The sequence below is a fragment of the Neolamprologus multifasciatus genome, chromosome 13 (assembly GCF_963576455.1).
Source record: "Neolamprologus multifasciatus chromosome 13, fNeoMul1.2, whole genome shotgun sequence".
Lineage (NCBI taxonomy): Eukaryota > Metazoa > Chordata > Actinopteri > Cichliformes > Cichlidae > Neolamprologus > Neolamprologus multifasciatus.
In genome coordinates this window covers 4,512,335-4,525,120 of record NC_140451.1, presented here as the reverse complement: position 1 = coordinate 4,525,120, position 12,786 = coordinate 4,512,335, and the positions used below count along the sequence as shown (strand labels likewise).

Below are 12,786 nucleotides of genomic sequence, written 5' to 3'. Positions count from 1 at the left end.
AAGGATAAGCAGAAGAGAATGGTTGGATGGATCCCCTCTTTTGATACAGTTACTTTGAGGAAAAAAAGTATTGTTTTTGGTGATAGCCAAAACATTAATGATGAGTTTTTAAAAATCATGTTATTGCTTTTTTATTAGTTAAAATTTCAAGTAACTATAAGGAAAATTTGAAGGTTGACTTTGAATAAAACTAAGAGGACTCATTGCAGTCCTAACTTGATTATGGGATGGATAAAGATGAAAAAATAACATTAAAAAGGGAATTGCTACGAGACGAGAGAATGTTTGAGTCCCTATCTCAGGCAGGTTGTTGAGGTCTTTTCAGAAAAAAAAGAGCTTCTGTGATTATATCACCTCACTGAGACTGAATAGAAGGAGATATGGGAGCAGTTCAGGATCCTTTTTAAAGGCACTAGAAAATATATTCTAATCATTTGGAACTGTGTTATTATTTCTATTTGTTCAGTGTGCTGTGATGTTGATATTAAAAACAACAACAATCTTATATCCATAAAATCTGTAGTCCTTGATGGTTTTAAGGACCTCTTGGTCTTCTTCTCCTAGTATCTCATTGAGCTGGCAGCTTTTCTATTTTGTATAAAAGAAATACTGCAAAAATACTGTATTAATAGGTCCAGATAGCCACTTGCACCATACCCAGAAGAAGCAGGCGACTCGCTGCCCTGCACTGCGTGGTGGTAAAGGGGTATGGCCAAGATGAGGGATGTTGATGTTACCGTCTCTTTAGTACCAGTCTTTAAATTTTTTTTACTGCTTTTATTCCCATCAAAAGGATACAATTCGTTTGCTTGCCAGTGATGTGTCTGCGTTGGGCTTAACAGCTCATATCAGCTTGGACTTGAAGAGTTGCAGCATGTGGGTGGAGAGACTGCTTTTGTTTATACAGGCACAGGAAGCACTGCAAACCCACAGCACAATGACCAATAGGGGACATTCCTCTGGTGGTTTGGTATGCAGTCTCTGTAATCTGTTCATAGGAGGTCTCATAATCACATGCTGAAGTTATGATGCAATTGACAAAGCAATAGTTTATCTTTGGATTGATAATACCTACCTCAAAGCAAACTTTAATGTTTTTCTGCCTGTGCAGGATATTGTAGTTGGTAAGTAGTGATTTGTTTTGCTGTATTTTTTCTCCGTTTCTACACTGAGATAGGCTGTGAGGCATACATTTCCTTCTTTTAGATTTGGAGTAACTGTGGAATACAATTCCCATGTATTAAATACATGGTTTAAATAGTTTGCACCAGCTGAATCAATATTTTTTATAGCTGTGCATGCCTTGTGCAACAGCCACAGTTTATTTGTGGCCAGTAGGGTTGGGTTCAGAGAGGAAGGTCGCTCTTTAGATCGTAGCTTCACATTCTCATTCATATGGCAGATAGGGCGAAAACATTATGCAAATGCCCTCCCACCCAAAAAAACAACCACACAGTAATACGTGTGACATTTAAAGTGTCGCCTCTGGATCTGCTTACTACTCTGTGGCTGAATACAGCCTGTAATGTATGAAGGTATTACGCACCTTTCTTTTAAATTATGGCTTAATTTTCATTTGGAGGCTTCTCCTCTCCTTTCATATTCTGAGCAGGACTATTTATGTCATGTAAATGGAGTTATTTCATGTTGACATGACAAAGAAGCTCTGTGAATGCTTAGAAAAGTGTTACTATTAACACTTTTGGCTGTTAGCTGAATGAAAGTCAGCATTCTGTTTTTGATGTTTGTGTTTGCTCACCTACCTTGTGCAAGTTAGCATTGGTTAAATCAATGATGACATATGATCTGGCAAAACTATAACTACTGTATGCCAGGTGTCTTACAAACACAGGGTAGGTATATACTGTACACCTGAGTGTGCACTGTATGCTCAACAAAACAGACTTAGATGCAACACAGCTACCAAAGCTGGATACGTTTATGTGGTTAACTACAGCTAACCCCATTGCGTATTACTTTACAAAGCTAACGTAACGTTAGCTTTGTAAAGTCTGGGTTTCTAACACTACGTTATGTCTGAGTGGGGTTTGTCAGACAAATTTACCAGCAGATAGGAACTATGATAGTAATTATGTTAGTATCAGTGTTGATTTAACTGACAGTTAACAGACTAGATGCAACAAAGTTACCAAAGCTGGATACGTTTATGTGGTTAACTACAGCTAACCCCATTGCGTATTACTTTACAAAGCTAACGTAACGTTAGCTTTGCTAAATTTGTCTGACAAACACCACTCAGAACATAAGGTAGTGTTAGAAACCCAGGACAAAACTAGATGTCACATCTTCCCTAAGAGTTTTGTTATATTATCTGATGTTATCTACTCAAGATTGTAATTTTCTGTGCTTGGAATTTATCAGTGTTAGCAGGCACACTAGTGTTAGCTAATACTAGCCATAAAAAAAGACCGTTCAGGTTTGGCTCCCCGTCCCTTATTAGTAGGCAGGAAGCTGGCTAACCTTAGCTTGCTTGCTATCTAACAATGTCACTACTAAAAATATTATTATTATATTATATATTATAATATCTGAAGCTACGATTCCTTGTTTTGTTGTTCTTATTGAGAGACTCTGCGTTCTTTAGGGACACTGTTGATGTTATTAATGGAAGGGAAGGGAAGATGTCATGACTTATTAGTCAGATAATCTAAAAATGTGTTCTTCAATTTTTATTTTTTAGTGGAAAATCCTTCCACCATCCAACTGAGGCAACTGTAAGAGTCAAGAAAGTTCAATTTTTAAAAAAATTATGCTATACATTAAAGAAGCCACCAAACAACCATGTAACCCCAATAATTATCAGTCAGTTCCTTGTGTTCTTCCTTGCTTCCAATAAGTGACAGAAATTGGACAAACACGAATGTTGGGTATTTAGTTACTGCTGCAGAGCAGTGTTTCTCTTTGTCTCTTGGCATTCGTGGCTGACAACATGTGATTCTGCTCCACAGGAATCATCTGATTCAGGGGGAATTATCGGGAGACATTCCGATTAGTCTTCCTCTCTGGATGAAAACAAATGTCTGCAGATTATTGAATTGCAGGGCAGAATAGTGCTTTGTCAAGTCTGCTTGAAGTAAACATGTTACGATTACCTCATTCAGAAAATAGCTTTGCAAAATTTTGGAACTGCTTAGTTTACTTTCTGGAAGATAGCAGCCAGACATGAGGGTAAATAGTGGGTACTTGACTTTTTGCTAAAGTATGCTGATAGCAGGTTAAAATGAAATGTATCTGTTGTCATGTTTCTATTGCCTATTAAGACAGAGTGCAACATGTCCGAATGTCCAGAATAAAAGGGGCCCTGTTAAAATAAAATCTTGGGGTGAACATTTTTCTTCATTTGTCATTGTGTTTTTATTTTAATGGAAAGGGTTGAGAAAACAGAGTTAAGAAGAATTGTAGGTCTTGATTGTAGTATAAATTCTAATTGACTGATTGCAATACTTTATTAGGAATGTCACAGCATCACTTTACTGCATTTTGATTTCAGGCATGAAGCAAGAAGCAGTAGAGAATTTGTAGCAGCAGCATCTTGGTATTAACTGTTGTGTTCCCTCTCATAAATACTTAATGGCCCAATCAGTGTGCATTAACAGAACGCTTGTGGCTTCACTGTAAGAAAATATAAGTGGTGTTTTATTTCAATTAAAACATATTAGGTATTTACAAAGATCAAGATAAAATGTTTTTTTTTAATTTAAAATGTATAAATAACTATTTTAGCCATTACCCTCTATTCACTCTTATATCCTATATCCTATATTTATTGAGGAGTATCTCACAAGCACCCCCTGCTGCACCACTGCAGTGGGCAAGTCCACAGTCATGGAAATGAGGAGTGTTTTCAGGTCTTTTCACACAGGTGATTTCTTCTTCCCACTGATGGAAGGGCTTTCAATTTGTCATTTTTTATTCCCATTTCTGCTTTCAATCGCAGTAGCAGCTAACTGCTCTAGCAGCTTCATCCACTGGAAAAAACCCAAACATACACTCAGCGAGCTGGGGGTATACAAAAATACCCACCCATGCCCACTGCTTCTTAACGAGGGCAACTCCAGATTGGAACAGTCCAGCCTCTCTCCACCAGACTCCAAACTGTGCATTGAGGTGAGCCTGACTGTATCTGATCAGTGTCTCTCGACCTCATGCACCACCAGGACCTCCGCCTTTGACTGCCTCTTGAAATGCTTTGCAACCAAAGCCTCTTCCGGCCCCCCGTGCAGGTGATGGGCCTATAGGAGAGCAAGCTTATGTCTCCTCCATTGGGCTAAGACCTTGCAATCAGGTGCTCTCCCTTAAGATCCACGGGTTGGCACTGGTAACTCTATCCTGGGTAGGATGAACTGGTCCCCTGATAAGGTTCAGTTGTCATATGGGATAACTTTAGCTTTAACAGAAAGAGTGCTGTTTTAACTTATGGAATATTTCATGTGTCATTTGGCATATTCTCTGATCTCTATTTTCTAAATTTTTGAAATTAATATGATTGGTAATTGTACCTAGCAGAGGGCAGCCGACAAGTACAAGTCAGCCAAGAGCTAATGAATTGTTCCTTAGCTTTATGAATATCTTTGCCTTTTCCCAAGAAGCATATTGATCTTGCATCTGTTTGAAAAAGTAAAGTGACTGTTCCTTCTGTGTTGAATGTTCATTACATGGTGCTCTTGAAACATGCTTGTAGAATTACTTTGTGTTTTTGACAAGTCTATGTGTAAGCAAAGATGTAGCTAATCTGACAGTATTAGCTAGCATGTTGTGTTTATCCTGTTTCAGACCAAACAACCATTTATGTTTGTGAACCTGCATTGTCATAAACCAGGATTTCAGTTTCAGCAAAAACGAAACACTTTGTTACCAGAAATGACTGACCTGACCTGATGAGCGAGGCTGTTTTTACGTCTGAATTTGTAACATTTTCAGAAGAATCATGTCAGGAAATTTTTGAAGGCTGTCCTTCGAACATGTCACATTACACATTAAGTTTGTGTGAGAGATCTGCCTAGATAGCTGATTTGCGATACACACCTGACTTTTAGGTTTGTACACTGGCCCAATCTCTTATGACACAGAATTAAACTTATTGTGGTAGCACTTTGATCTGACTGCACTTAATCCTTATGTTCTCAAGTGTATCTTCTCAGACAGACACCTGCAGGGGATTCCTAGAAAAGGTTGTGTGTTTTCGTACTGACAGGATTCTGTATCGCACAGGGTTGAGCGATTAGGGTACAACCACCATTTGTACCCAGAGATCCCTAGCTCACATGGTAACATGGCTATCAACACCCACTAAACAGCTGTAGGTTAGAATTGCTTTCTGTTAGTGTTACTGTTACATCAAACCAAAGTGCATTTAGTGCATTACGCTGACTTATTCGGATTGTTAACATAACAGGGATTCTTTAGTGTTATTGTTGGGCAACAGAAAGATAGGGATTAGAGAGGCCAATAGATTCTCAGCTTATTCTCTTATCTGAGCTAATCTGAATTTGAGGGCCAGCAGTGACTCAGATAATGTGGAATTCAATATCTCATATATCGATGTCATATCTTTCCACTGCTACCTGCTTCTGAATTCAGTGAACATCTGTCCCAGCCACATACAAGGTTAAACAGGCTCTAGCACTTACCCGTAAAATCTCAGCACTTTTTTTTCACTTGGGAATTTGTAGTTCCTGCATCAAGGCAGAGACACAAAGAAAGTCATTATGCCTCACAGTTTTTGCCTCTCACCTTGAAACCATACAACATGAAAACAGCAGCACACACAACGAATAATTTCTACTCTTACAGACCCCGGCGAGGATATGAAGGGGCTCTCTGAACACCAGGCCCAGCGTGGTTTGATCAAAAGGGTGAGGACATCAGCATGACTATTTCCTGTCCCCAGCTAACGAGTAAATTACCATCACTTATTCCGTCACTCTTGTCACAGACTGCTGCTCTCATGTAGCTGACCTCAGAGAAAGAGCGAGAGAGAAAACTATTTGCAGAACAGATGGCAGCCTTTGCTCCAGGCCAGTGAGGGGTGGGGGAAATGAAAACTATTTATGCTAGTCAGAAAAGAAAGCAAAAAGCTTCACCCAAACTGGAAAATTAACTGTGGGGTTGTTTCAAAATACTAACATAATTCAGCTTCAGGGGAGAAAGGACAGCAATGATGTAATCTGTGAGGTAATCACTTTATAGAAGATGGGTGTAACTCGACTGATATTATATGGTGAAAGCGAGTCCACGCTTTTTTGGGCTGTGGTTGTTGGAGTATAAATGTATTGTGGATATCCTGGATTTAGTGCATTTCAGTGCTGCTAAAGTTTGTGCTTAACCTAAAACGATACATCTTTCAACTTTTTTAGTGTTAGGGCTAAAATAAGAGTGTTGAAGTAATCAGTATATGTATAGATGATCAGAGCTTGATCACAGAACAATCTGTTGATTTTAAATTACAGAGTCTCGTTTCATTGCAGCTAAAAGTAAGTCTGCATTTAATTAAGTTTGGAGTGTGGCTGGTCCAGTGTTGTGAAGGACAATTTAAATCCTTCCACAAGGGGCGACCATAAGGGGGGACTTGCATTACTAACTTGCATTGGAGCTTTTCAGACGGTTTGTGAAGGTGAAAGCAAAAGAGTGCTTGCTGTTGCACGGCTGAACAATGTAGAAAGTGTAACAAAGTATTCCCAAAAAAAGTGACTTCAAGCTGTATGTCATCAGTGAAACTGCATCATATCCATCATGCGAGGAGGAAATGTGTACAGATCTCACTCAGTATATTAGCATTGGCCATGTGGATGACCACACAGGGTGTGTGTTGTCCTTGTTGCAGGAGATATCTTTCAGACATCATTTAGTTTCCCCTCATTAATCATTTTCACCAACCTCAAAGCTGCTAATTAGTCTAACAAGCTTAGTGAGGAGGTGACACACCCTCAGGGCCGATGGGGAGAAAAAGAGGGACTGGACTCTTTCTGAATCATTTCTCCTGCTGACACACACACACACACACACACACACACACACACACACACACACACACACACACACACACACACACACACACACACACACACACACAAAGAGGCAGTAGAATTTTTGACTTTATAGACAGAATTTAATTAAAGTTATTAAGTTTAGGGTTAGAATGTGGAACGAAGGTTTTCTTTTTAAGTTGGGCAGTGAATAGTCAGATGGAGGTCCAGATGTGTGGCTTATCTTCAGTCAGTTTCCTTTGTATGGTTTAACCAAACATATCTATGCATGTATGTGCATGTGTGTTTGAGTACAGTATGTAAACTTCTGCTATGCTGCCTGTGAGACGGGCTTTGTAGTTGATAGATGGATGCCCCTATCATCTGCTCGGCAAGAATAGTGCCCTGTCTAATTACATGCTTTTGGCTGGTCTCCTTTATAAACACACACAAAGACTTTTAAGCGCGCGCGCACACACACACACACACACACACACACACACACACACACACACACACACACACACACACACACACTTAAAATTTCATAATTAGGTCAAGTATATAGATGAAAAATATTTCTAAACTGTCTCCTGAAAATATCAATTGTTAAGTGACATTTCACATTAATTTCACATTAACAGCTGGTCAGATGTACCCACATGTTCTGTGGTATGCTCAAGTGCTTTTGATTTTGTAGTTTTGGATACATGCCTTTACACAAAATTCCCAGTTTGATATGTACCTTGTTTTTGGAATAATGGTTTCTCAGTTAGAAAGAGGAAATACAAAAAAAATCCACTTAAAAAGTAATTTGAAACAAATTAATTTAGAAGCATGTTCATGGGTCAAATTAGTTGGTATCACAGAAAATTGCTAATACAAACCAAATGTGCATGTGTGGACATTTATGTAGTCAAACTAATCCCTGTCAGCAACAGTTTAGGCTTCAGGCAGTGCCAAATGCTGTTTCTCACATTTTTTTTCTTTGTTCTTCCTGTTGTATTATTATTATCACCCGTGTTTTGTCCCTTCCACTTCCCATACCTGCCTGAGTGTATAGGGGTGTTTTCACCTCAGTGTTTGTCTCAGCATCTGCGAGTTCCCGGTAAAGCCTGGGTTCCTTTGCCTTGTGGATTTTGTACCTCTTGGACTGTTTCCACAACTTTATTAAAAGGTGCATTTTGAGTTAACTGTCCTGTGTTCTCAGGCCCATGCTTCATGGCAGGGTAAGAGTCATAAGATGACTTGTTTCAGACAGTTTATGAACTGAGAGTCCATCTTAAGGCATAGGATAAATAAAGAAATAACGGGGTCAAATAAAATAATTTGGGGGATACATTTGCAAGCAAGCAAGCAAGGATACATTTGCTTAATTATAAAGAGACTAAAAGAGAGGAACAAAACATTTTCAGCCTACACTCCTGGACTACTGTGTCAAACTGTGCATTGTCAGAATAGATATGTAATGACCTGTTCACCAGTCCTGCTGTAGGCTGATGTTTTGGGTTTCCTATAGCAGCTAGCGTGCATAATAAATACATTGGTTCTGGAATTATTTTTTCTAACTGGATTCATAAATTGCTGTAAAAACTCTGAGAATATATAATTAAGACAAAAGGCAGTTCTAACTGAACCATTTGCCATGTGTAACCGCTGTCTATACTAACACTGAGCAGAGACGTTTAAATGCTTTACAGAATCTCTGAACAATAGAAGTACATTTAAAATGAAGAAAATACAAGTCTGTTATATCCATATGCTTTGATGTTCCTTTTTTGTATGGGTGACATCTTTCTATCATCACTTATTCTCAATCTGTCTTTCTGTTTTCCTCTTTCTCTGTACCCTGGACTTCATGTGGTGTCCTAGCCAACTGCATCCCTCAGTGCCATAATGGAGGAATGTGCCTCAGGCCTCAGCACTGTGTCTGCAAACCTGGCTCAGAGGGGAAGGCATGCGAACAGAAGACTGTACCCACACACTCCTTTCCACCGCGGCCTGGGAACGGACCCACCAACGGGCACAACACTGGTCACACAAGCGGGCACACCACTGGTCATACTAATGGACACACTTCGGGCAACACCAATGTACACAGTGTGGTACCCCAGCGGCCAATACCTCAGCAAGTGCCTCCTAATGGTTATGGCTCTGGCCCCTCTCCATCTAACAACATGGGCCAGATGAAACTAACTGTCAAGCCAGCCCCGCAGTTTGTGCGGCCACATTACATACAGAAACACATCCAACAGCAGTAAGTATCTTTGAATCAATCTTTCAATATATTTTTCCATGAAAAGTCTTCACACCGCCACATCCCTAATTTGCTTTGGTAAACATTAATTTGTTTCCCACATAAAGCTCCTGTGATAGACAAGCTTCTGGAAGTCATAAACCACATTTAAAAAAAATAACAAAACCAAAAATGCATTTATGCATTCGTGTCAGATTTGTAGGCAGAGATCCTCTGTTGGATTGAGCTCTGCTGATTATGGAGGACATTTAGTAAATTTATATTATAAAATCAGTCTGAGCTTTGTTACATGGGGTGTTATCCTTCAGAAAGTAGACATGTACTCTGTGGTCATCAAGGTTTCAGCAAGAACAGTCAGGTAGGTGGCGATGACTCAGTTGTACTTACAGGTTACAAGTTTCCAAAAACGGATGTTCTCCTACTATCTTACGTAGATGCTGTACCTCCACCAGTTGGTGGTATAAGGGAAGAGTCATTCTTCCTTTTGTGGAGTTTTGTACAGCAGTTGCCATTTTTTTCCAAAGCTTTTTTCCTTTTCTTGGTTGCCAGGTCAATACATCTTCTCTGAAGAGTCTCGACAGAAGACATGCTACTGACACAAAACACTGAACCTACTGAAATACATTAGTCTTGCTGATATTAGTGAAAAAATCATGTATGTGTGCATCAACAATGAGATTTGTCTTTTATTCTTTTATTCAGAATAAAAGAAAAATTCTGTCTTTTATTCTGTTATTCATAACAGAGTTCCATTTTGGGATGATTGCTATCGTCTTTAGGAGTGGTTAAAGTAGATTTATTTCAGCAGTAGTCTTGTCTGGTCAAAACATTGTTTATACCACTTCAAGGTGGATATTGCCGTGTGTGTGTGTGTGTGTGTGTGTGTTTGCATGATATGCAGGATCAATAGAGATTTAAAGAAAAGAATTTAAAGCGTTTGATTGTGAGGAAAGCTATCCGTTTAATTGCTACCAGACCTGTGTCCTCGAAATGGAAAATGTCACCTTTAAAGGTTTTGGAATAAAGAAGCACTGATGGATTTGATAGAGGCTTTTAATTTGTTTGCATGTACAACATTGTTTATACTGATAATTTATGACTGAAGCCTTTCGGGGCTTCATCAGATCAGCTGCACATTGAAGACTGTCTATGAAATGTACAGCGATAAACATGGAAATTTTGAGAACTAAACCAAAATGAAATCCAATCCAATACAAATACATCTAATCACAGCAGTTTGAGCAAACTGTAATATTTGCTGCAGGCAAAAAAACTCAACAAAAAGTTTCTGTTGAGCATCTGGAACAGTTTAACTCTGTGTAGCATCATAATGAAGAGCTGGACCTTTCTCCGGTATGTTCCCTTCAGGACCATTTTGAGCAAATCGCGAGCATTTAATCAGCTTCTTAATCCTATAATTAGAATTTCCTATTGTGTAGAAAAACAACATGCTGTTGTAATTGCTTTTCTTTTTCTTATGTTAAGATATCTCTGGGATTAAATGTGCAGTTATATTCATGTATAGCGACAGAAAAGAGAGTTAACATTAAAGTGGGCTGTGTGTGGCCTGTGTGATGTCAGAGGGGAGGGGAAGCCATCTGCCATGACCGGTTAGGAGTAAGGGGAAGAAAAGAGAGAAAAAGACTAACTGTTGGAGACACTTTAGTAATTACTAATAGTGATGTATGAAAACAAGGAGAGAGAAAAGAGGTAATGCTCAGTGTATCATGGGAAACCTCCAGCAGCATAACTAATAAAAGGTCTCAGTGCAGCATTCTTGATCAGCTGAATGCTTTTCAGGAAGTTTTAGAGCATCTTGAATTACAGTAGTCCAGCCTAAAAGTTATAAATGCATGAAATAGTTTTTCAGTGTCACTCTGAGATTGAATGTGTCTGATTTAAGCAATATGAAAAAGGCAGTCCTACATGTTTGTTTGATTTGCACATTGAAGGATTTCATTGTTTAAAATCCTGTCCTGTCTGGCTGAATGCATTGTTGTGCTGAACATATGTTGCTTTTCCAAGAACAGCTATATAGAATCTCTGTAGGCTCCCTTTGTTCATGTGTTTCTTTTATCACTTTCTTTATTCATTTGTGTTTGTGTTCTTTTACTTATTACGTGTTATAGTATAACAGTGTAAAACACAGGACAGACAGGGGAAAAAGGAGGGGGAATAGGGTGATTTATAATAAAAGGATAGAGTACAAATAGAAATTCACAATGTATTGCCTACTGCCGCTGTAAGAAAAAACAAATATACACGGAACACAAAAATACACAGATACTGTCACAGTCCTGGGTCGTCTGACTGGTGTTTTGAGTTTCCCTGTATTGTCAGTGTTGGGGAGTAATGGAATACATGTACCGCCGTTACATATTTAAAATACAAAATATTAGTAACTGTATTCCATTACAGTTACCGTTAGGTAAAGGTGTTATTTAGAATACAGTTACTTTGTTGAAATAAATGGATTATACAGCGGTCTCTTCCTGTTTCATATGTTAGGCTGTTCCCTCTCTATTTTTGGTAATTCCACGCCAGTGGAAACCCAAACAAAACGCATTAAGAGGCTCAAATGCCTGGGTCTCAATCTCGCGGCCCATGTCACCTCTACCTCCGCATAATGACGTGAAGAAATATTTTTAAAAATTATTATTCCAAAAATTATTTAATATGAAGGCAATAGGCAAAGTGTTACAGGCATAGCCCTAAAAAATGTAGCTTCATGGGCAGTGTAGTCCGTGCTGCAGGGAGAATGGACTGCTATACCCGTTATGTGTCTGTGAGCGAGGGAGGGAGAAAAAAGAGTGGAAAAGTACGAGTTGTCACTGACCAGAAACGGGAGATGGAAGCATGTAAATATAATAATAACCACTGCAGCCAAGAAGAGTGCCTGACGAGCCCAGTTGTAAGTAAGCTATTAAAACTCGACTGTACACTGTGTTCGTTTTTTCCTCCGAAACAATAAGTTCCGTTGGAGCAGCATGTCAACGCCTCTCTCTGTCTCTCGCAAGCAAAGGTGACCCAGACAACAAAGTAAAGCTAGTTTTCGGCTACGAGCCCGACAGGGAACCAACGTATTAGCCAGAGGTCCCTTTAGGGCCAGAGGGGCCGATGGCGCGATATGGCAGCCTCGCTTCTGTCAATCTGCCCCAGGGCAGCTGTGGCTACAACTGTAGCTGCCTCCACCAGTGTGTGAATGTGAGAGTGAATGAATAATGGCATTGTAAAGCGCTTTGGGTGCCTTGAAAAGCGCTATATAAATCCAATCCATTATTATTATTATTATTATTATTATTATTACGGTTCGGAGCCGCAGACCTGTTTATACAGGGTGGGCCATTTATATGGATACACCGTAATAACATGGGAATGGTTGGTGATATTAAAGTCCTGTTTTGAGGCACATTAGTATATTTGAGGGGGCAAAACTCCTCAAGATGGTGACCATGGTGACCATGGTGGCCATTTAGAAGTTGGCCATCTTGGATACAACTTTTGTTTTTTCAATAGGAAGAGGGCCATGTGACACATCAAACT

General features: G+C 39.3%; 1 protein-coding gene across 8 annotated transcripts in view; it reads left to right on the top strand.

Annotated features, from left to right (window-relative positions):
• Nucleotides 1-12,786, top strand: part of ltbp1 (latent transforming growth factor beta binding protein 1) — a 133,821-nt gene that overhangs the window by 21,116 nt on the left and 99,919 nt on the right. For 7 of the 8 annotated variants that reach the window (XM_085183135.1, XM_085183132.1, XM_085183131.1 and 4 more), the window contains exon 3: nucleotides 8,859-9,243. In XM_085183135.1, the coding sequence (XP_085039261.1) occupies nucleotides 8,859-9,243 (385 nt within the window). Of the gene's footprint in view, nucleotides 1-5,814; nucleotides 5,877-8,858; nucleotides 9,244-12,786 lie in introns of all 8 variants that reach the window. The other variant, XM_085183136.1, reaches the window with a different exon arrangement.